This window comes from Hordeum vulgare, chromosome 5H (genome assembly GCF_904849725.1).
Source record: "Hordeum vulgare subsp. vulgare chromosome 5H, MorexV3_pseudomolecules_assembly, whole genome shotgun sequence".
In the NCBI taxonomy this organism is placed as follows: domain Eukaryota; kingdom Viridiplantae; phylum Streptophyta; class Magnoliopsida; order Poales; family Poaceae; genus Hordeum; species Hordeum vulgare.
In genome coordinates this window covers 569,080,455-569,102,385 of record NC_058522.1, presented here as the reverse complement: position 1 = coordinate 569,102,385, position 21,931 = coordinate 569,080,455, and the positions used below count along the sequence as shown (strand labels likewise).

At 44.9% G+C, this 21,931-nt stretch overlaps 3 protein-coding genes across 3 annotated transcripts; 1 reads left to right on the top strand and 2 right to left on the bottom strand.

The window, feature by feature from the left end:
• Window positions 1-691: 691 nt before the first annotated feature.
• On the bottom strand, window positions 692-1,539 carry LOC123399342 (protein RALF-like 33). Its single transcript, XM_045093762.1, has one exon. It carries the CDS (start codon window positions 1,333-1,335, stop codon window positions 955-957), a length of 381 nt encoding a protein of 126 aa, XP_044949697.1. The 5' UTR covers window positions 1,336-1,539; the 3' UTR covers window positions 692-954.
• A 7,131-nt stretch (window positions 1,540-8,670) lies between these two features.
• LOC123399340 (calreticulin-like) lies at window positions 8,671-11,592 on the top strand. Its single transcript, XM_045093761.1, has 13 exons — window positions 8,671-8,855; window positions 9,028-9,135; window positions 9,231-9,423; window positions 9,521-9,779; window positions 9,885-9,941; window positions 10,190-10,237; window positions 10,314-10,400; window positions 10,494-10,551; window positions 10,675-10,742; window positions 10,832-10,927; window positions 11,018-11,065; window positions 11,148-11,192; window positions 11,292-11,592. The coding sequence occupies exons 1-13, from the start codon at window positions 8,753-8,755 to the stop codon at window positions 11,421-11,423; spliced, it is 1,302 nt and encodes a 433-aa protein (XP_044949696.1). The 5' UTR covers window positions 8,671-8,752; the 3' UTR covers window positions 11,424-11,592.
• A 4,975-nt stretch (window positions 11,593-16,567) lies between these two features.
• On the bottom strand, window positions 16,568-17,869 carry LOC123397354. Its single transcript, XM_045091930.1, has one exon. The coding sequence runs from the start codon at window positions 17,867-17,869 to the stop codon at window positions 16,568-16,570; it is 1,302 nt and encodes a 433-aa protein (XP_044947865.1).
• Window positions 17,870-21,931: the final 4,062 nt, after the last annotated feature.

Genomic DNA, 21,931 nt, shown 5'->3' with positions numbered 1-21,931 from the left:
TGATTTGTTACGACATTGAATCATCCCAAGTTCGGTTAGTTCAGTTTTCCATTTTAGTTCAATAAAAATCATTTTTTGTCTTTCTCTTTTGAGCATGTTTAAGCCTTTTTGTCACTTCCATTTTTTTTGTAAATTGGGAAGGGAAATTACTCACTTAGAATCTAAACTTACAAGGTCATCTGGTCATGCATTTAGTAGTTGATTACAAAAATGTAGACAATAGTGAAAAATAGTTGCTCGATAACAAAACTAGCAGTTCTGTATATGCAGTTACGTATTACAACTTCATTTGTTTGTAGCTTTTCAAGTTAGCATGCTACATGCATACATGTCTATCTTGCTATAGTTTACAGATCTTTATTAAAATATTAAATGTAGTGAGCAAACTGAGATTTCAGGACTTTGTAAAAATGGTTTCAGGACTTTAAGTCTGTTGCGACATATAATTCTGTTGTGCATAAAATTAACTCCAAACTGAGATTTTGTAATCAACAAGTTTCAGATGCAGACTTAATAGAGAAAACCTTATGCACTTTCCATCCCTCGATGAGGATATTGCAACAACTCCTATTCCCCTTTCCCCTTAAACTCCCATTTCCTGTAATCAATCAGTGAACTATTAATCTCTGCACCCCTCAACTCCCATTCTTCATCTCTAATTCCCACGAACCAAATATGCTTAGGATAATAGTTGTGATGGAATTAAACTCTGTATGCGCTATATATATGGACACCCTATGAGGTTAGTACAGTTGCCTTGCACAAATCCTTATTCTACACTACTCATCAACACAAACATAATAAGAGTCGTTAAATTCGTTGGATCAATGATGTATAGCAGCACGAACGCATCCAATTAGGTGCTCGCACGGCACACACCTTCTCTCCGCTCCGTATGTACGCATCGATCACTGCCGTACGTTCGCAAGATCCACGAGTCATACGGAGGACCAATCAGTTCATGTTGCGCGCGCAGTGCGTGATGGCGGAGCAGCCGCGCGTGTAAGGGTTCATCTGCTGCATGGACCCGCAGTTGGTGTAGTAGGACGCCCCGCGCTTGTTGCAGACGATCTGGTCGGCGCGCAGCGCCGCGTAGCTGATGTACCTGGCCGTCGGCTTCCGCTCCAGCGACCTGCGCAGCGCCTCGCCGGCGCCCGTCCCCGTCCCCATCTCCTCGTCCTCGTCCACGCCGCACTCCCCGATGATTCCGTCGCAGGCCGCAGCGCGCGACAGCAGCATGGAGGCCAGCTCGCCGGCGGAGGCCGGGGCCGGCAGGCAGGTGACCGCGGCCGCGGCCGCCAGGAGCGCGAGCGAGGCCACACTGAGCCTTGCCATGTCAGTCTTCTATCCGGTGGCTGGTTTCTTGCGGGTTTGAGTCGGTCGGCTTGTCGGTCTGCAGCTAGGATGGATCCCTCCCTGCCTTCTTCTCTCTTTGAAGGGATTGGGAGGAGGAGGGGATGAAGATAGGAGAGGCGGGAGAAGGGGATTTGGAGAGGGGGAGGCTGGACGGGCGAGGAAGCAGGGCGGCCGCACGTCGGCTTGGCCTCGGCCTCATGTGCTAATTTTAGGTGCAAGAAGACCCTTGTTTTACGGTGTCCAGTGGTACGTGCCATGCCTACCCTTTTTTGCTAATTTTAGGTGCAAGAAGACCCTTTTTTTGCTTTGAGTTGCATGTGCAGTCCTTTTTTTTTTGAGGGTGCATGTGCATACCTTCTGAGGTGCCCGTTTCGAGTGTCCTCTCCCAAAAAAAAAACTACGCCACCACGAGGCCATCTCCGAGCCTGGCCGCGCCGCTCACCCCGCTATCGCGGCTCCGCTTCCTTCTGGCCGCCTCCAGCCGACCACCGTGGTGCCACTTCCCTCCACCGAATCCATCAGACCGGCCGCGCTGCTCCCCTCCGCCGTCCTCCACCAGAAAGGAGAAGCTTTCCCAGAAAGGGGCAAATAAAGACTCACCCCCACCCCGTAAAAAGAGAGGCAACTAAAGACCAACGAAAAAAATAGTGCGTTATAAAATATAACAAGCCCTTCTAGTTATAGCACGCTAATAGCATGCTATATTTTAAAATAGTGTTTAAAAAATGTCATATCTAAAAATAAAGTATTTTATCAACTATATTTTTCTCAGGAATCATACATGCACAAGGGCCAAATCGAAACCATTAACAAAAGGGAAATGCTTACAGCCGGAGCACCGGCCGAACCGTTCGGCCGGTCGCTCGCGGCTCAAGCGCCTGGCAGCAGCCATGCAACATTATTTTAGTGCAGATTTGTTGCAATCATGTACAAATTTGATACATTGGCCCACACATGTAACATTTTTAGTGTAGATTTGCTACAAGCATTTTCTATTTTGTTGCAACTTGTTCAATAAAAAAGTTGCATCCACGTTTGGTTGCAACTCGAGTTCGTTTAATTTTTTTGCCACAACTGGGTTTGATTTTTGCTACAACCGTGTAAATTTTTGCTACAACCAACATCATTTTTTGCTGCAACCGTTCACTAAAAAAGTTGCATACACGTTCGTCAGAGTTTCCAACCCGAGTTCACCGGATTGTTTTGCTACAACCTTTTTTTTGTTTTGCTACCACGCATCATCAGCTTTGTTTTTTTTGCTACGATCATGTAGGGACACCCTTAGGCTTGTTCGGTTAATCCCATCGAGGAGGGGATTGAAGGGGATTGGGATGGAATTTGACTTGTAGGGGATTTAATCCCTTTCAATCCCCTCCAAACCCCTTCAATTTTAAAGGAACCGAACAAGGCCTTAGGTGTGGAATGATGGCCTCTGCAGTGAAGTCAAGAAGGATAGAAGGGATGGAGACATGGAGGGAAAGGAGGTGCAAGAAGAGGCGATGCAAAGTGGGGCGGCGGCGGCGGCCCAATCACAAGGTCTCACAGTGATGGATCCCCTTCCCCTTCCGTTCTCTCTCGCGGGTTGATTTAGGTCATTCATGATTTGTTACGACATTGAATCATCCCAAGTTCGGTTAGTTCAGTTTTCCATTTTAGTTCAATAAAAATCATTTTTTGTCTTTCTCTTTTGAGCATGTTTAAGCCTTTTTGTCACTTCCATTTTTTTTGTAAATTGGGAAGGGAAATTATTCACTTAGAATCTAAACTTACAAGGTCATCTGGTCATGCATTTAGTAGTTGATTACAAAAATGTAGACAATAGTGAAAAATAGTTGCTCGATAACAAAACTAGCAGTTCTGTATATGCAGTTATGTATTACAACTTCATTTGTTTGTAGCTTTTCAAGTTAGCATGCTACATGCATACATGTCTATCTTGCTATAGTTTACAGATCTTTATTAAAATATTAAATGTAGTGAGCAAACTGAGATTTCAGGACTTTGTAAAAATGGTTTCAGGACTTTAAGTCTGTTGCGGCATATAATTCTGCTGTGCATAAAATTAACTCCAAACTGAGATTTTGTAATCAACAAGTTTCAGATGTAGACTTAATAGAGAAAACCTTATGCACTTTCCATCCCTCGATGAGGATATTGCAACAGCAGTATCGTCAACAGAAATACACAAAGTATTCTGAGCTGATATACACACACATTACTTCAGGCCGAGAAGCATGATGAACTTCTCATGAAGAATCACAATGCTCGCCCAACAGGTGCCATGCCTATCCCTGAAGCACATGCTAATGCTCATTTTACTAGTAAATTTGGAAACCGTAAAAGGAACTTCCAGAAATTCAAAGGGAAATGGAAAAAGAACAATGGTCAAAAGACCAACGGTCAAACTAAGGGGAAAGGTCATTTCAAGAAAAATGATCAAAATGACAACTCTCAAACTTGTCAAAGGTGTGGATGCATGAATCATCGTACTAACCAATGTCGAATTCCTAAGCACCTTGTGGATCTATACATGAAGTATGGAGGAAAAGGCAAACAAGTTCATGGAAATAAAGCTGAAGCTCACTTCAACGCTATTCAAGATAACCCTCAAGTTGGTCCTTCTCAAAGCGCTATTCAAGTATACAAGCCAAAGGACGATATCATCCTCGATGAAGACATGCTTGTGGATTACACCCGAGATGTTTTTGGAGACCTTAGTTAATCTCCATAAGCAAGTTGATGTCACTTAGCTATTTAATACTACAAGATGTTATATATTGTATAACAATAAGTAGAATAAAGTCTTTCAGACTATGTATATTATATTATGTGAATCAGACTTAATGTTGTAATAAATTTATATTTAAGATTGTAATATAAATATTATGTATGTAATTTAATGAATATGAATAAACATAAATTTATTCTAAAATACTCTTTTTCTATCTATAGAATTTTAACGGGAACAATCCGATGGAAGAAGAGTTATGTTTAGTGGATAGTGCTACCACTAACACAATTCTAAGGGAAGCAAAATATCTCCAAACTCTTACTAAGAGAAAGGAAAATGTTATGACCATAACAGGAAGTAACAAAGCAATTATTAATTCAGGAAGAGCCATATTCACACTCCCTATGGGTACTACTATCATAATTCAGAATGCACTCTTGTATCCTGAATCTACACGTACCCTTATAAGTTTCAAAGATATCCGATCTAACAATTTCCATCTAAAAACAATAGAGGTGGATAACAAAGAATTTTTGCTTTTAACAAAAAGCAACGGATATGAGGAACAAACTCTTGAAAAATTCCCTTTATTTTCATCCGGATTATACTTTACATACATAAAACCCGTACCTTATGTTGCGTACAAAATAATTTTTCAAAATCTTGATAAATTCAAGACTTGGCATGATCGCCTTGGTCATCCCGGAATAGGTATGATGAGAAAAATTATAAGTAATTATGTTGGTCATAATTTACCAATAAAAGATTTCCCAAATCATCAGCTTTTGTATGCACCGCGTGTGCTACCGGGAAATTGATTATTAAGCCATCTTATCTTAAAGTTAAAAATGAGTCACTTAATTTTCTTAAAAGAATTCATGGAGATATATGTGGTCCAATACAACCTCTATCCGGACCATTTAGGTACTTCATGGTGCTAATCGATGCATCTACTAGATGGTCACATGTGTGTCTATTATCCACACGTAACCATGCCTTTGCCAAATTAAATTGCTCAAATTATCAAATTGAGAGCGAATCATCCTGAACACGGGATAAAAACAATAAGAATGGATAATGCTGCTGAATTTAGTTCACGCGCATTTAATGATTATTGTATGGCTTTAGGAATCCATCTAGAACATTCAGTACCCTATGTTCATACTCAAAATGGAATGTCTGAATCTTTAATCAAAAGAGTAAAATTAATTGCTAGACCACTATTACAGAATTGCAATTTACTAACCTCTTATTGGGGACATGCGGTTTTACACGCCGCAGATCTGATGCAAGTCAGACCAACTGAATATCATGAAACTTCCCCGTTTCAAATAGTACGTGGCAATCAGCCAAGTATTTCTCACCTGCGAAAATTCGGTTGCGCTATATACGTACCGATATCACCACCGCAGCGTACATCTATGAGCCCCCATAGAAAACTAGGAATCTATGTGGGATATAATTCTTCGTCAATTATAAAATATTTAGAACCCCTAACAGGGGACCTGTTCACAGGCCGATACGCTGACTCAATTTTTGATGAGGACCATTTCTCGGCATTAGGGGGAGAAACAAACCACAAAGAATGCCAGGAAATAGATTGGAATGTTACACTCATTCAGTCCTTAGGTCCACGTACAAAAGAATCTGAATCTGAAGTTCAGAAAATTATAGATTTGCAACACTTTGCAAATAACCTGCCAGACGTATTTACTGATCACAAAGGCGTCACTAAATCTTATATCCCCACAGTTAACGCACAAGAACGAGTAGAGGTACCAAATAAAACTACTCAACTTCCAATTACAAATAAAAGGGGGAGAAATCTGGTCACAGGGGAAAAGGCTTCTCCGCGGAAACATAGAAAATCAAAATCTATGACAGTAAACGCAAATCAACTTCAAGTTGATGCACACCAAATAGATGTTCAACATCTAGAACCCAATAAAAATGTGCACACAAATTATAATGTTGGGATATCAAAATAATCAGACTCCGTTGTTATGGGAAATCACACGGTGCCTGAAGAAATTAATGAAATATCCATAAATTATATTTATTCAGGAGAAACATATAGTAGAAGCACTACAGTTGTCGACACAGATTTCTCCTCAAAAATTGCTGAAACCCTTCAACTGGATCCAGAGCCAAAATCTGTGAAAGAGTGCCTCAAGCGCTCGGATTGGCCTAAATGGAAGGAAGCAATTGAGGCAGAATTACACTCGCTTAACAAAAGAGAGGTATTTTCTAAAATAATGCCTACTCCTCATAAAGTCTTCCCCGTGGGAGCTAAATGAGTTTTTGTTCGAAAAAGGAACGAAAACAATGAGGTGGCGAGATATAAAGCGAGACTAGTTGCTCAAGGGTTTACGCAGAGACCCGGTATCGACTACGACGATACATATTCTCCTGTAATGAGTGAAATTACATTTCGATACTTAATATCTTTGGCAGTACAAATGAATCTATCAATGTAATTAATGGATGTAGTGACCGCTTATCTATATGGGTCACTTGATGCAGAAATTTATATGAAAGTCCCTGATGGACTTAAAATTCCGAATCCTAATATAAGTCACAACATGTATTGTGTAAAATTACAAAAGTCACTCTATGGCTTGGAGCAGTCGGAAAAAATGTGGTATAACCGACTTAGTGAGTTCCTTCTCAGTAAAGGATACTCGAATAACAATGATTGCCCATGCGTATTCATAAAGAAATCCTCAAATGGATTTTGCATCATCTCAGTATATGTTGATGATCTCAACATCATTGGCAACACAACAGATATATCTATAGCACGCAATCATTTAATGACGGAGTTTGAGATGAAAGATTTGGGGAAAACCAAATTCTGCTTAGGTTTACAACTTGAGCATTTTCCCTCAGGAATACTTGTTTATCAACCCGCTTATATTCAGAAAATTTTGGAAAAATTCAACATGGATAAATCATATCCGTCCAAAACACCTATGGTCGTCCGATCCCTTGATATGAATAAGGATCCTTTTAGACCTAGGGATGATAACGAGGAGGTATTGGGACCTGAGTTTCCATACCTCAGTGCCGTAGGGGCAGTAATGTACCTTGCAAATTGTACTAGACCAGACATTGCCTTTGCAGTAAATTTACTGGCTGGACATAGTGCAACTCCAACAAAACGTCATTGGACGGGAGTAAAGAATATCTTCAGATATTTACAAGGTACTAAAGATCTTGGTTTATTCTATCGGAAAAATCAAGACATGACCCTGATTGGTTATACTAACGCTGGATATCTTTCTGACCCCCATAATGCCAGGTCACAAACACGGTTTGTATTTTTATATGGTGGAACTGCTATCTCATGGAAGTCAACAAAACAGACATTGGTAGCAACTTCCACTAATCATTCTGAAATAATTGCATTATTTGAAGCTTCACGAGAATGTGTATGGCTCCGCAGAATGATAAATCATATTCAGACATCATGTGGTATCGGTTCATTAGAATCACCTACTATTATCTATGAAGATAATGCTGCATGTGTTTTCCAAATGCATATGGGATATATTAAAAGTAATATCACAAAACACATCTTCCCAAAACTATTTTTCCCTCACGAGTTATAGAAAGATGGAAAAATTAATATTTTGCAAATAAAATCTTGTGACAATCTTGCAGATTTGTTCACTAAGTCTTTACCAACAACAACATTTGAAAAATGCATTCATGGCATTGGTATGAGACGACTACGAAGTTTGCAAAATTCAGGGAGAGATATTTTCTAGAAATAAATTTATGAGCTCTCCAACGGATTTCTCATGTAGTTTTGAATGAGATAATTATTTGTCCTAAAAGTATATATCGAATTCTATTTGTTTTCTTTATATTTTAACATGATTTTTTTTGGAAAACATAGACAATATAAGATCAAGGATTCTCGAAGTTACAAGATCAAGACAATCAAGAAAATGCAAGATTTTTCAGCACTCAAGACAATGAAGATTAATAACATCGTTGTCCAAGGGGGAGTGTTAGGAATAAATTATCTTTAGATTTAGGCTAATTAGGCAATTAGCATGTTCTTTGAAATATTCTATTTAGCAGTTAGGATATTGACTTTGTCCATACGCTGTGTCTCTCAACCGTCGTCGTGCCTTTCCAAACAACGCAACTATTGTAACCGGCATGTATTCACGACTGTTCAGGACATATAAATACCGGCAGTCACCATCAATGAAATCACTCCATTCACTTTAACCATTCTTTTCTCTTCAGTAACAACACACACCGTGAATACCCAGGCCGCCCGCCTGCCAGTGGGACCCACACACAGCAAGGTTACATGCAGCGATACCTCCGAGGAGAAGGCGTCCACGTACCATTCTCCTCCGTGCGGCCAGCAACACGTCGCTTTTGCCACGCGGCGGCCCTCCATTCGCCTAGCCCACCCATCCCCCGCGCGCCATTGGCTGGTCGCTCGGCCCGCGCGCGCGGCCACCGCCCGGGCCCACGCTGTCAGCGAGACGGCCCCCTCGTGCGGCGACGCCACTCCGCTCCTTTATTAAAGGCGCGCCTCGCGCTCGCTATCCATCAGGAGGTTTTTGGTTGCCAACAAGGTTCGGTGGGCAGGCCCATCAGAAGGTTCCAGAAGCTTCGGGTGGAGTGGTGGGCACGGTGACGATGGCGGTCCTCGCGAGGTCGGCCGCCGCCGTGGTCGCGCTCGCGCTCTCGCTGCTCGTGTCGGCCGCCGCCGGCGAGGTCTTCTTCCAGGAGAAGTTCGACGGTGAGCCGCTCCCCGGATCCAAACCCCCCTTCCTACCCCCTCGCCGCGCGCGCGCTCCAGATCCAGTCGATCAACGCGCGCGCCTTACAATTGTGTATCCGTATCACTTGCGGTTGATCTGTAAAATTTTCTCTCGGTGTCTGGATTCTCAACTGTGAGTTGTGTTGGGCAGATGGATGGGAGGACCGGTGGGTCAAGTCGGAGTGGAAGAAGGAGGACAACACGGCCGGCGAGTGGAACCACACCTCGGGCAAATGGAACGGCGACGCCGACGACAAAGGTAATTAATCCCCGTCGCCGGATTCCCGTTTCCCTTTGTGCTGCTCTGACGGCGGCAAATGGGACTGAGTTGGGGTACGTACTCTGTTACTGCAGGCATTCAGACGTCGGAGGACTACAGGTTCTACGCCATCTCGGCGCAGTACCCGAAGTTCAGCAGCAAGGACAAGACCCTGGTGCTGCAGTTCTCCGTCAAGCACGAGCAGGACCTCGACTGCGGCGGCGGCTACGTCAAGCTGCTCCCCGCCGACGTCGACCAGAACAAGTTCGGCGGCGAGACCCCATACAGGTGCCCCATCATCTCCGCTAGATTTTCCAATCCATCTACGATCTGTTTATTGCATGGTTGATTGATCATTCATGCTCTTGTTCAATTCGAAATGCAGCATCATGTTCGGGCCGGACATTTGTGGGTACGCCACCAAGAAGGTGCACGCGATCCTCACCAAGAACGGCAAGAACAACCTGATCAAGAAGGAGGTGCCCTGCGAGACGGACCAGCTCACGCACGTCTACACCTTGATCCTCCGGCCCGACGCCACGTACAGCATCCTCATCGACAACGTCGAGAAGCAGTCCGGCAGCGTCTACGACGACTGGGACATTCTTCCTGCCAAGAAGAAGAGGGATCCTGATGCCAAGAAGGTGAAGTTCAGATATAATAAAACAGTCTAGTAGCCATAAGGTGTTTCCGTGACAGAGGTGATAAGTCATTAACATAACACTGTGTGTGTTTGCTGATGGTTGCAGCCAGAGGACTGGGAAGACGAGGAGTACCTTCCTGACCCCGAGGACAAGAAGCCAGAGGTAGCTCTCCCTCTGTTGCTGCACAATTTATATATAATGATAATGTTGTGGCATGAGTACTGATTTCTGGCCAATGCCATAAACACTGCGCTAAGCTAAAGTGTTCATTGTAATCTCAGAATGCAAGTTTCCATTATTACAACCCTAACAGCACAACATGAGTTTCCACATTCTTGTGTTATAAACTGTTATTTTGTCGTTGATGCTTTGCCTCTAGTGTTTTCCTGTCTGACTCAAATTGTTTGCAGGGGTATGATGACATTCCCAAGGAAATCACTGATCCTGATGCAACGAAGGTGCACACTTGCCCATTCTTAAAGCAATTTTACTTTGTGTTCTGTTGCCTCTGATATGCAATTTCTTATATGGCAGCCTGAGGACTGGGATGATGAGGAAGATGGTGAATGGACAGCTCCAACCATCCCAAACCCTGAGTACAAGGGACCATGGATCCAGAAGGTATAACTATGACAGCATGACTAGTGACTGAGTTGTTCTAGACAGGTAGCAATGTACATTACAAGTTCTGACATAAGACTTTTATGTATTCAGAAATTCAAGAACCCTAATTTCAAGGGCAAATGGAAGGCACCTTTGATCGACAACCCAGGTCAACTGAGCTTGCCCACTGTTGGGCATTCAGACTAACTGTCTGTCCATTAGTCTTTTCTGCTCAACTAATGTAGTGAAACATCCAAGCTCATATGATCTTCTTTTTTCTTTGTCTGTGCAGAGTACAAGGATGACCCTTACATTTACGCCTTTGACAGCCTCAAGCACATTGGCATCGAGCTGTGGCAGGTTAATCGCAAATTCTGTAAAGCATGGTTGGCAATTTGTGATTTTCAGTTGGAACTATGTATACTTATTTCTTCTTGGATTGGTACTAGGTTAAATCGGGAACTCTATTCGACAACATCCTGATCACTGATGACCCCGAGTACGCCAAGAAGTTTGCAGAGGAGACCTGGGGCAAGCACAAGGATGTATGCCATCTAATCACCAAGATTTTTAGTTTTATTTTGTTTTAAATGTCTGATGTAGACAACTAAGCCAATGGTTATTTTTCCTTAAAGGCTGAGAAGGCCGCCTTTGATGAGGCCGAGAAGAAGAGGCTTGAGGAGGTATATATGCAAACATCTTCTGTTTGTTACTGCCTTCTACATTAAATCCAGTACTAACTAGTCAATGTTTTCTGCCCGGCAGGAATCCGCAAACTCTAATGCCGAAGACAACGATGACACGGCTGATGTAAGCTGCAAATCGAATTAATTTTATCCTCAAAGTTTCTAACTGCTTATATGATGGGTCTCATCTTAACACAAAACTACATTCTCTTACCTGCGGCAGGAGGACGAGGATGTTGATGGCAAAGCTGCCGGCGCCAGCGATGAGGGGAAGGGGCAGCAGGTGTCTGCGGATGAGAAGGTAGAGGAAATTAGCAAGGATGCTTCTTCTTCTGACAAGAAGGATGAGCTTTAGAGTGTGGCAGGCAGGCTCTGTATCTAAGCTTTTTCCTTGAGGCAGTAGAGCTTCCGAAGAACATTTTCTCTGAAAGATGAGAGAAGTAATGCAATCTCGGCTCTTGTAGTTTGTTATGTGTCTTTTGTCGGTCATATGAAATGGAAGGAATATAGCATAGTCATGGATCTATCTCGGTGCCTCGTCGTGTTTTTCTTTTGGAGCAACCGATTGGAGCACAACCTTCTAAGTAAGTACAGAAGGAATAATTTACCTGTCAAAAAAAGTAGAAAAAAAAGTTCAGCTGAAAAACAGAAGAATTGGCCACTTCTGGAGAGAAACAGGACGCAAAAAAAAAAAATGAAGCACTTGCAGCGCAATAGGTCTCAAACAAGCCCTGAATGTTTTTGCCTCGTTTTGGAAAATTCTGATTTTTTTTCAAGATGAAATGTTTATAAAATGATTATTCTCTTTAATCGGATATGAATGTGCTTGCCCAGATACTGCCAGTTGCAAAATCACCATCTCTCTGTTGATTACAGAGCCACAATGTTGTACTCAGTCCGTTAGGTTTTTCTGATGCAAGACACTGCAGCTCAACAGTTTTCAGCAAAACTAAAATGTTACCCCTCTCAGTACCAAAATATAAGATGTTTTTGCAGTTCCGACTTCAACTACAAAAAAGTCTTTGTATTTTGGTACAGAGGAAGTATGTTCCACAAGGGATGTACAAACTACAGTCGAACTGTTGATTTGCAAGATAACCACTACTTGTCTCGAATATCCCGCCTCTCCGAATAAGCTATACATGCTACTGTATTTTGGTATGATGAAACCCAAACATACATGTTCCAAACACAAACAGAAAACTGCTAGCATAGAAGAAACAGATTCATACAGAGAGGGGGAAAAAGAGTACTGTCTTCTTGCAACTGATGAAATATGTCGACGACGTTTATCTCATTTCTTAAAGATGAAATGCTCTTCAAATGATAGAAACATTGTTGTATAGAACAACAAACAGATCCTGAATCATACAACTATCAGGTTTAGCAGTTACGAATAGTTTGCAAGTCTTTAGACCAAGTTGACACGGCATCTTCAGACCAAGTCTTCAACATCATTCACTCTTTCACTTTTTCGGGGTGCCAATGCCTCCACTTTTGGTGCCACTTCTTGAGAATCACCTTTCTCCAAAGATGGAGCGGCATCCTCAACATTGCTGCTAGAGGTCTTTGAGTCCTCAGCATCGTCTTTGCTGGTTGTGCCCTTCACTGATTCTTCATTTGGTGCACTGTTGGGAACATCATCCAAAGAACCATTCACTTCTTGATCTTCATCCATATTTGTCGAACGTTTAAGCACAAGGCCATGAAAGCTACTGCAATCTGTGGTAGAGCAGCACAGCTACAATTATTCCATCAACCATTTTGATGCATGACTCTGCCAACTAAGTTCTATTCTGTTTATAACAGACTAGTGCTTGCACAGATTATGAAGTAGTACAATTCTAAACTACCATACAAATAAACTGCACATTGATGAAATATTTGTAACTAGCCAGCATCAGAGGCGTATAACTCTTCTCGAATAGGATAACAACTTATCCCTCCAACAAACGCACTTCGATTTAATTTTCATCACAGTACACATAACATTGTTAGGTTGATCTCTTCCCGTGTGGGCCCAACGGCCCACCGGACCCTGATCTACGCGCCCTGATCGGGGGCGCCCAACCCGTTATGGTTGGTGGGTCCCTGTGACACGCGCTATATAAACAGAGGTGAGGGTCGGGGCACGACTAACGAGGTTCGCCGCCGCCACACACCCCACCTACAAACCCATCCGATCTAGGGTTACTCCACCGACGCCACACCCTTCTCTGTCACCACTGCCGTCACCACCGCACCGACGGAGGCCGGCGGAAGTTCATCAAGTTATGGACAAGGTAACCTCCACTACTCCTACCGGACTCATCTAACCTAGAAGATCCACGGGATCTATCAAACATGACATAAGATGCCAGGTCCTTATTCGCAAGCACTGCCATCAAAAAACACTAAGGTTAATTCGACTTGCTGAAGCCCTCAAACTCAGTTGGGCTAGCCGCCAAACATAAGATATAAACACCGCTTGGCAACCACAGTTGGAATGTAAACTTCCTTGATAGATCTCAGATTACATGTACAAGGGTATTTATAGGAGAGAACTGCACGTCCCATACAAGTGGTTGTAGTGGCCGACGTGGTCTATCCTAGATCCTATACTTATGCTATGCATAACGTTACAAGATTGTCTAACATCCCCCCTCAGCCGAAACATCGTGGGGAAGGATGTTCAGGATGTAACGAAAATCTGTAAAAACTGGTGATGGCAGCCCCTTGGTGAAGACATCAGCAAATTGAGAGCTCGAAGGCACATGTAGGACGCAAACTTCGCCAAGAGCCACCCGATCGCGGATGAAGTGTAGGTCGATCTCAATGTGCTTTGTGCGCTGGTGTTGCACCGGATTACAGGCAAGGTAGGAGGCACTCATGTTGTCACAATACACGATAGTGGCCCGTGTGGGAGGGAGATGCAGCTCATGGAGAAGTTGACGCAACCAACAGGATTCAGCCACACAGTTGGCCACGCCACGGTACTCTGCTTCGGTACTGGACCGAGAGATGGTGGGCTGTCTCTTTGAGGACCAGGAGACAAGGTTCGAGCCAAGGAACACACAAAAGCCAGAGGTGGACTTACGGCGGGCAACCAGCCCAATCTGCATTGGTGTAAGCAATAAGATCCATGGAGGGGGACTTATATAGTTGGAGACCATAGTGTGAAGTGCCCTGTAGGTACCGTAGAATGCGTTTGACAAGTTGCATGTGACTATCACGTGGAGCATGCACATATAAGCAGCCTTGTTGAACGACATAGGCTATATCAGGTCGTGTGAGAGTTAGGTACTGGAGAGCTCCGGCGAGGCTGCAGTATTTGGTGGGATTAGAGAGTAGTTGGCTGTCCTGGGAGGAGGCCTTGGAGCTAGTGTCGATGGGTGTTGAGACTGGCTTACAGTTTAGCATCTTGGCGCGCTCTGGATCTCTAGTGTGTATTGTTTTGGCATAGGAAGAGATCCGAAGTGTTGGTGGTGACGTTGATGCCCAAGAAATGGTGGAGAGGGCCAAGATCTGACATGGAAAATTCTGATTTGAGCGATGTCATGACGGAGGCGAGGATGGCGGGTGAGCTAGCCGTGAGAATAATGTCATCTACGTAGACTAGCAAATAAGCAAGAAAGTTGCCGCATTGCATGATGAAAAGGGAGGAGTCACTCTTTGAAGCTTTGAAACCCAAAAATAAGAGAAAGGCTTGGAACCGAAGGAACCATGTGCGGGGAGCCTGTTTGAGGCCGTATAAGGACTTGCGAAGAAGACAACCATGATCTGGCCGAGAGGAATCCACAGAGCCCGCCGGTTGGGAGCAATACACCGTCTCATTGAGGTCACCATGCAGGAATGCATTCTTGACGTCGAGCTGGTGAATTGGCCATGACTAAGAAGTGGCAATGTTGAGCACCACGCGGATTGTAGCCAATTTCACTACCGGACTGAACGTTTCACCATAGTCGACGCCTTCTTTTTGAGTGAATCCGCGAACAACCCATCTAGCTTTGTAGCGAGCCAATGAGCCATCAGGGTGGAACTTGTGACGAAAGATCCACTTGCCCGTGACAGTGTTAACACGTGCAGGCTTAGGCACCAAAGACCAAGTAAAGTTATCCATTAAAGCATGATATTCTTCTAACATAGCTTGGTGCCAATGGGGGTCTTTGAGGGCTGATTTGTAGGTGGGTGGTATGGATGAAATAGGTTGGGATGTGGCAGCAGCAACAAACAAATGTTTGGGCATGAGAAAACCGGTTTTGGCATGAGTGGACATGCTGTGTACGTTTTGGGGTGGCCGAACCGGTATTGCATGGAGAGGGATAGGTGGTGCAGGCGGAGTGGATGCGTAGAATGCGGGGAGGATACGGTGGGGCCACCGGGTCTGTTGACAGGTGGATCTGGTGAGGAATGCGAGGAGGAGGCAGGCGAGCCAGTCGTGGCAGGAGAATCAGGCGACAGAGAGGCAGGTGACGTGCCGCTGGGGCCGGGCGACGAGACCGAGGCGGAGGGGGCAGGAGAATCGGCCTGGCGAGTTGAGGAGGAGCACACGGCAGCTGCGGATATGGGGGTAGGTGGGACACGAGGCGAATCAGGAGGTGGTGGGCGTGGGGCCCGTACGAGGCTTGTTGGGCTGGATCCAAGGAAATCGGCCGGTGCATGGGATCTGCATGGCGATCCGGTGTGGACGTGGGAGTGGTGTGGTCTGGTGTGTGTGGGCGGTACGGAAAGACCGTTTCGTCGAAAACGACATGGCGTGAAACGATAACACGGCGTGTGGAGAGGTTGTAGCACCTGTATCCTTTGTGCTCCAGTGGATATCCAATGAATATGCAAGGGGAGGATCGGGGGATAGTTTGTGGTCCAGTGTGGCATATAGGTTGGGGAAACATAAGCACCCGAAGACCCGAAGGTGGGAGTAGCCTGGTTGTACGCCATGGAGGAGATAGTAAGGTGTGTATGGTGTTATGGCGCGAGATGGACGTCGATTAAGGAGGTATGTGGCGGTGTGTAAAGCTTCCACCCAAAATGGAGGTGGTAAAGTGGCTTGAAGGAGGATGGTGCGGACAATGTACGGACAATGGAGGTGGTAATGTAGGTGGAGTCGGCGTCGACGGCGGCGCAGGGGTGGTGAATAGAGGGACGAACTGAGATCCGGGAGCGGGGGAAGAACCCTGGAAGATGAAGGGTGACGAGGGCGCCCTTGGGGAGGCCGAGGCCGTGTGTGGGCGGCGGACGCCATGGAGGACGCAGAGGCCGGCGTGGAGCCGGAGCTCGGGGCAGCGGAAGAGGAGGAGGCGGAGGCGTCGTGCTCGGCCATGGGGTCCTGGGAAAACTGATGCCAAGTTGGAATGTAAACTTCATTGATAGATCTCAGATTACATGTACAAGGTTGTTTATAGGAGAGAACTGCACGTCCTATACAAGTGGTTGTAGTGGCCGACGTGGTCTATCCTAGATCCTAGATCCTATACTTGTGCTATGCATAACGTTACAAGATTGTCTAATAACCACCTCATCCTACAACATCCAAAACTGTTCTGAACTCTCGTCGATCAACCGAAATGCATCATCTATTATCATCTTCTCCCACTCACCACCTGCCTCCTCACAAGGTGTCGACGCCAGCAGATTCTGGTCCTCGCGTCGGGGGGCAGGAGTGTAGAAGCTGACAACAGGAATCAGGTTACAGAAGCCACGATCATCCTGCACCTTCGTCACCAACCCTGATTGTGGATCGATTGTGAGGATGCCGATAACCGTATCAACGAAAATGACATTTGGTCCCTCGGCAAAGCCCATCACGATCACTCTATTATCCGCATCCCATACCGGGGCAGCACTGGCTCTGGCTGGAAGCAAATTTTCCATGCAGATGGTGCATCTCACCACCCATCGTGCATCAGTGCCGTCAGTCGCCTCCCTTGCCCACAGTTTGAGGCGCAAACCCGACTCTTCACAGACACCCAGCCCACCATCCTCGGCAATCATGAGTTTAAATCTGCAGTCCCAGCCCAACCCAGCGTCAGGCTTGTAGCCGGGCTGGCAGTCCGGTGGGTCGAGGATAGCCAGGCCGTGCCTCGCTACATCGTACTCCATGATCATCCCGGCGTCGGACATGAAGTAGAGCAGAGATCTCCCGACGAGCAGGCTGGAGTATTCTTCAAAGAACATGATGAACCGGCTGAGCGTCGAGGTCAGCTCGCCCCACGTGCCGGTCTCCGACGAGTACACGCCGGCCGAATTGACGTACTCTTCGTAGTCGTCAACGTCTTCGTTGTCGACGGCGAAGGCGAAGACCACGCGGAAAGGGCCCCCAAGGCAGTCGCGGTGGTCGCACCCGTCCACTGCGCAGAGCACCGCCGCGGCTGGCCAGCTGCCGTTGAACGCCGCGGGCACCGGAATGCGCTGCTGGGCGCCCGTGAGTGGCTCCCACAGGAGCAGCTCCCAGGTACGAGTGTTGATGCGCTTGGAGAGGAAGAGGGCGCGGCCGTGGCGGCAGTCGACGGCCCGCCAGGAGCGCCAGTCCGGGGCGGCGAGGGAGAAGGGCGACGCGGTGGTGTGCACGAAGTGGGGGATGTCCTCGTCTGCCGATCCGTGGAGGAAGCCGAGCACGGGGGGTGCGGGGTAGAGCTCGTGGAGGCGGCGGCGGAAGACGGGGTCGGAGACAATGCCGCCCCAGGCCTTGCAGACGAGGGAGGCGCGGAGGAGGCAGGCGGGGTCGTTGGGCGGGAGACGGAGGAGGATATCTTCGACGAGCTCGTCCGGGACCGCCGGCGGCGAGGTGCGGCGGCGTCGCGTCGGCGGCAGTGCTGATGCCATGGCGCCTGGTTGTCGCTGGGTTTGAGTTTGTGATCTGTGGGGAAGGGATCATTACCAATTTATTAATTCCTACGGGGTTCGTTCACGGGCCGGACCGGGATGGGGACGGGAGGTCCATTTTGAATCGGAGCAGGATCACCAGTTACAGTATTTTTCTTTTTAAATTTTTAAGAAAATCAACGAAATTTGAATTCACCCTCCGCATAAAAAATATAAAAACGTTTAGATCACTGTGAGTTGATATATAAAAGTCAACAAATCAAGCATAGAAAGTTTCCATGGCATGAAGTTATATAACACACTAAAAAAGTAAGAAATTATATAAAGTTCGCTTTAGGGCCACATATTGTGAAACTGATGTTAGATAATTAATTACTACATTTATGTCAACTCTAGTAATTAATGTGTATGCATGCTTATAAAACTTGATCAATTAAATTAATGGGTGACGTTACACGTCCATTCACGGATAAAACGAAAACATCGGCTGCCTCTAGGGCCATCAGATTGACGAAAAAGAGCCATCAGATCTCTCCAAATGTGTGCGTCATGAATTGCAACAACAACTTGATTGTTGTGATGTTCACTCTGCAACGGTGCTTTATTGCAAAACCACCCAATGTCGATTTTTTAGCATGACACACTATTTTCTTAAGCGTTTTCTTTTTTGCAACGAAAGGCATGTTACAGAAAAATATTTGCAATAAAGGCCGTGTTATATGTTTTTTTTCATCTTTCATCCTTTTGCAACATAAATGATATTGCGGAAGTATTTTTTTGCAACAAGGATGATGTTGTAGAAATTCTGATAAAATTGTACATATGCTTTTGCAACAATAATGTATATCAATTCAAAATTTTCAAGTAAATATGTAATCAAGAGCAAAATAAAAGTCTTACACGGTTGCTCTTGAAGGCTGCGGCCGCGGGCATCGGGGTGTACTGCTAGGTGCCCGTGATTTGCTTCCATAGGAGGAGTTCCTCGGCGTCTTCCTGGCCCTTGGAGAAGAAGAGAGCACGACTGTAATGACAGTCCGGCGCCCGCCATAAGCGGCTGTCCGGGGTGGCGAGGAAGAAGGAGGAGGCGGTGGTGGGGATGAAGCGGGGAATCTCCTCGTCGTACCCGTTGTGGAGGACGACGAGCACGGGGGGTGTCCGGTGGAACCCGTGTAGGCGGCGACAGAAGGCAGGGTGGCACGCGGCGTCGCCCTAGATCTTGTAGACAAGGGAGGCGCGGAGGAGGCGGGTTGGTTCGTCGACCGAGAGGTCTAAGAGCATCTCTCAGACGAGCTCGCCCGGGAGCTCCGGCGGCGAGATGTGGCGGTTCTGCCATGGTGGTCGCGGGTTTGGGTGTGGGTGTGGGTGTGGGTATGGCAGAGGTGGAGCGGTTGACGTTTGGGCTCAACCAGGTTGGCGAAAAATAGTTTTCTTTTTCTTTTGATGAAAAGGAAGTGCTTGTCAAAAATGTTGATGATCAACATTTGGATGATGACTCTAGGTTGTTCGACAGGAAGAATGAACTTAATTCTGGAGTTGTTTGATGATCTAGGCATGAGTAATAAAATGTTGGTCTCTGCTCTTACACCAAGTTCCCAGTTGCTGCTGAGAAAACCTAATGAGTGTGTGCAGGTATCTAATTATTGGTTTCTTTGCTTTCCTTATAAACTCTAATCTTGAACATGTTGATGCGGTGTGAGTAGTAACTATTGTTCCGAGGACATGGAAGAAGTCTTGTTATAAGTAATCGTATAAAGTTGGTATTCGTTCGATATTTTGATGATATGTAGATTGTTACTTCTCTTCGTGGTGTCATGTGAACGTCGACTACATGACACTTCAGCATATTATGGGCCTAAGAAAGTCATTGTGAAGTAACAAGTAGATAATGGGTTGTGAGAGTGACAAAAGCTTGAACCTCGGTTTATGCGTTGCTTCATGAGGGGCTGATTTGGATCCACACATTTAATTCTATGGTTAGATTTATCATAATTCTTTGTTCATAGTTGTGGATGCTTGTGAGAGAGGATAATCATAATTAAGTTGGTTGTTTGTTTAAATAAGAACAACACCTTAGCACCAGTCCACCCACATATTAAATTATCAAATTAGCGAACGCGAATCAACTCAATATGATGAACATGACTAGACAGAAATTTCCATGTGTCATTGGGAGCGCTTGGTTTATATAAGAGTAATTTCAAGCCTGTCTTCTGCTACAAAAATGATTGGGCTACCTTGCTACACCTTTACTACTATTGCTACTTGTCACTTGTTACGAATTATCTTGCTACAAAACTTTGTATCACTGTTACTTACAACACTGTTAATTTTGATCGGCCCATTTAACACATGCATTAAATCAATCAAATCAGATCTTTTCTAAAACAACGCTAATGACCCATAATTATAGGGGATCAATCGTAGTCCTTACAGGAGACATTTTACTCATTTGCAGTTAATTTTGGTCGGCCCGTTTGACGCGTGCATTAACTCAATCAAATCATCTCTTTCCTAAAACAACGTCATACATCTCTATTCATACTCACTTCTCACTCCATCGACAAACCCTATATTACGCCCGCGAGCATCTTACAGGCGATATTTCGCTGAACTGCAGCCAATTTTGGCCGACCCATTTGACACGAGCATTAACTCAACCAAATCGCCTCTTTGCTAAAACATCGCCATACATCAACTTCCCCAAATGAAATCATTACTTGCCAAAACATCAACCTACTATTAACTCAATCAAATTGGTTATTTTCTAAAACAACGTTATACGTCTGTACTCCTAAAGTGGTGGTGGTGCCTCACTTACCAACACTCCATCGACAAACCCTATATTAAGCCCGTGAACGTCTTAGAGGCCACATTTCCCTCAACTGCATTCTAATTTGGCCGGTCCATTTGACACGTGCATTAACTCAAACAAATCGACTCTTTCCTAAAACAACACCATAAGTTAAGTTCTTCAAATCAAATCATTAATTACCAAAACATCAACCTACTATTAACTCAATCAAATCATCTCTTACCTAAAACAAAGTCATACATCTATATTCCTAAAGCCTCAGTTGGTAGTCTCGTCTCAGTTCCCACCACTCCGTCGACAAACCATATATTACGCCCACGAGCGTCTTACACGTGACATTTCGCTCAACTACAATCAATTTTGGCCGACCCATTAGACATGTGAATTAACTCAATGAAATTGGCTCTTTCCTAAAACAACACCATGCATCAACTTCTCTAAATTAGATCATTATTTACCAAAACTTCAACCTACTATTAACTCAATCAAATTGCTATTTCCAAAAAAAGTCATACATCTCTACTCCTGAAGTATCAGTCGGTAGTCTCGCCTCACTTTCCACATGTCCATCGAGAAATCCTATATTACGCATCCGAGAGTCTTACACGGGACATTTCACCCATCTGTTGTTAATTTTGGTCGGACCATTTAACATGTGCATTAACACAATCAAATCGGATCTTTCATAAAACAACACTGATGACCTACAAGTATAGGGGATTAATCGTAGTCCTTTCGATAAGTAAGAGTGTCAAACCCAACGAGATGCAGAAGGAGATGATAAGCCGATTTGTTTTAGGAAAGAACCGATTTGATTGAGTTAATGCACGTGTCAAATGGGCCGACCAAAATTGACTACAGTTGAGCGAAATGACACCTGTAAGATGCCCTCGAGCGTAATATAGTGTTTGTCGATGGAGTGGTGGGAAGTGAGGCAAGACTACCAAATGAGACTTTAGGAGTAGAGATGTCTGACATTGTTTTACCAAAGAGCCGATTTGACTGAGTTAATAGTAGGTTGATGTTTTGGTAAATAATGGTTTGATTTGAAGAAGTTAATGTATGGCATTATTTTAGAAATTAGATGATTTGATTGAGTTAATGCACGTGTCAAATGGACTTGCCAAAATTGACTGCATTGTGCAAAATGTCATATGTAAGATGCTCACAGGCGTAGTATAGGGTTGTTCATGGAGTGGTGTAGAGATGTATGACGTTGTTTTAGAAAAGAGCCAATTTAATTGAGTTAA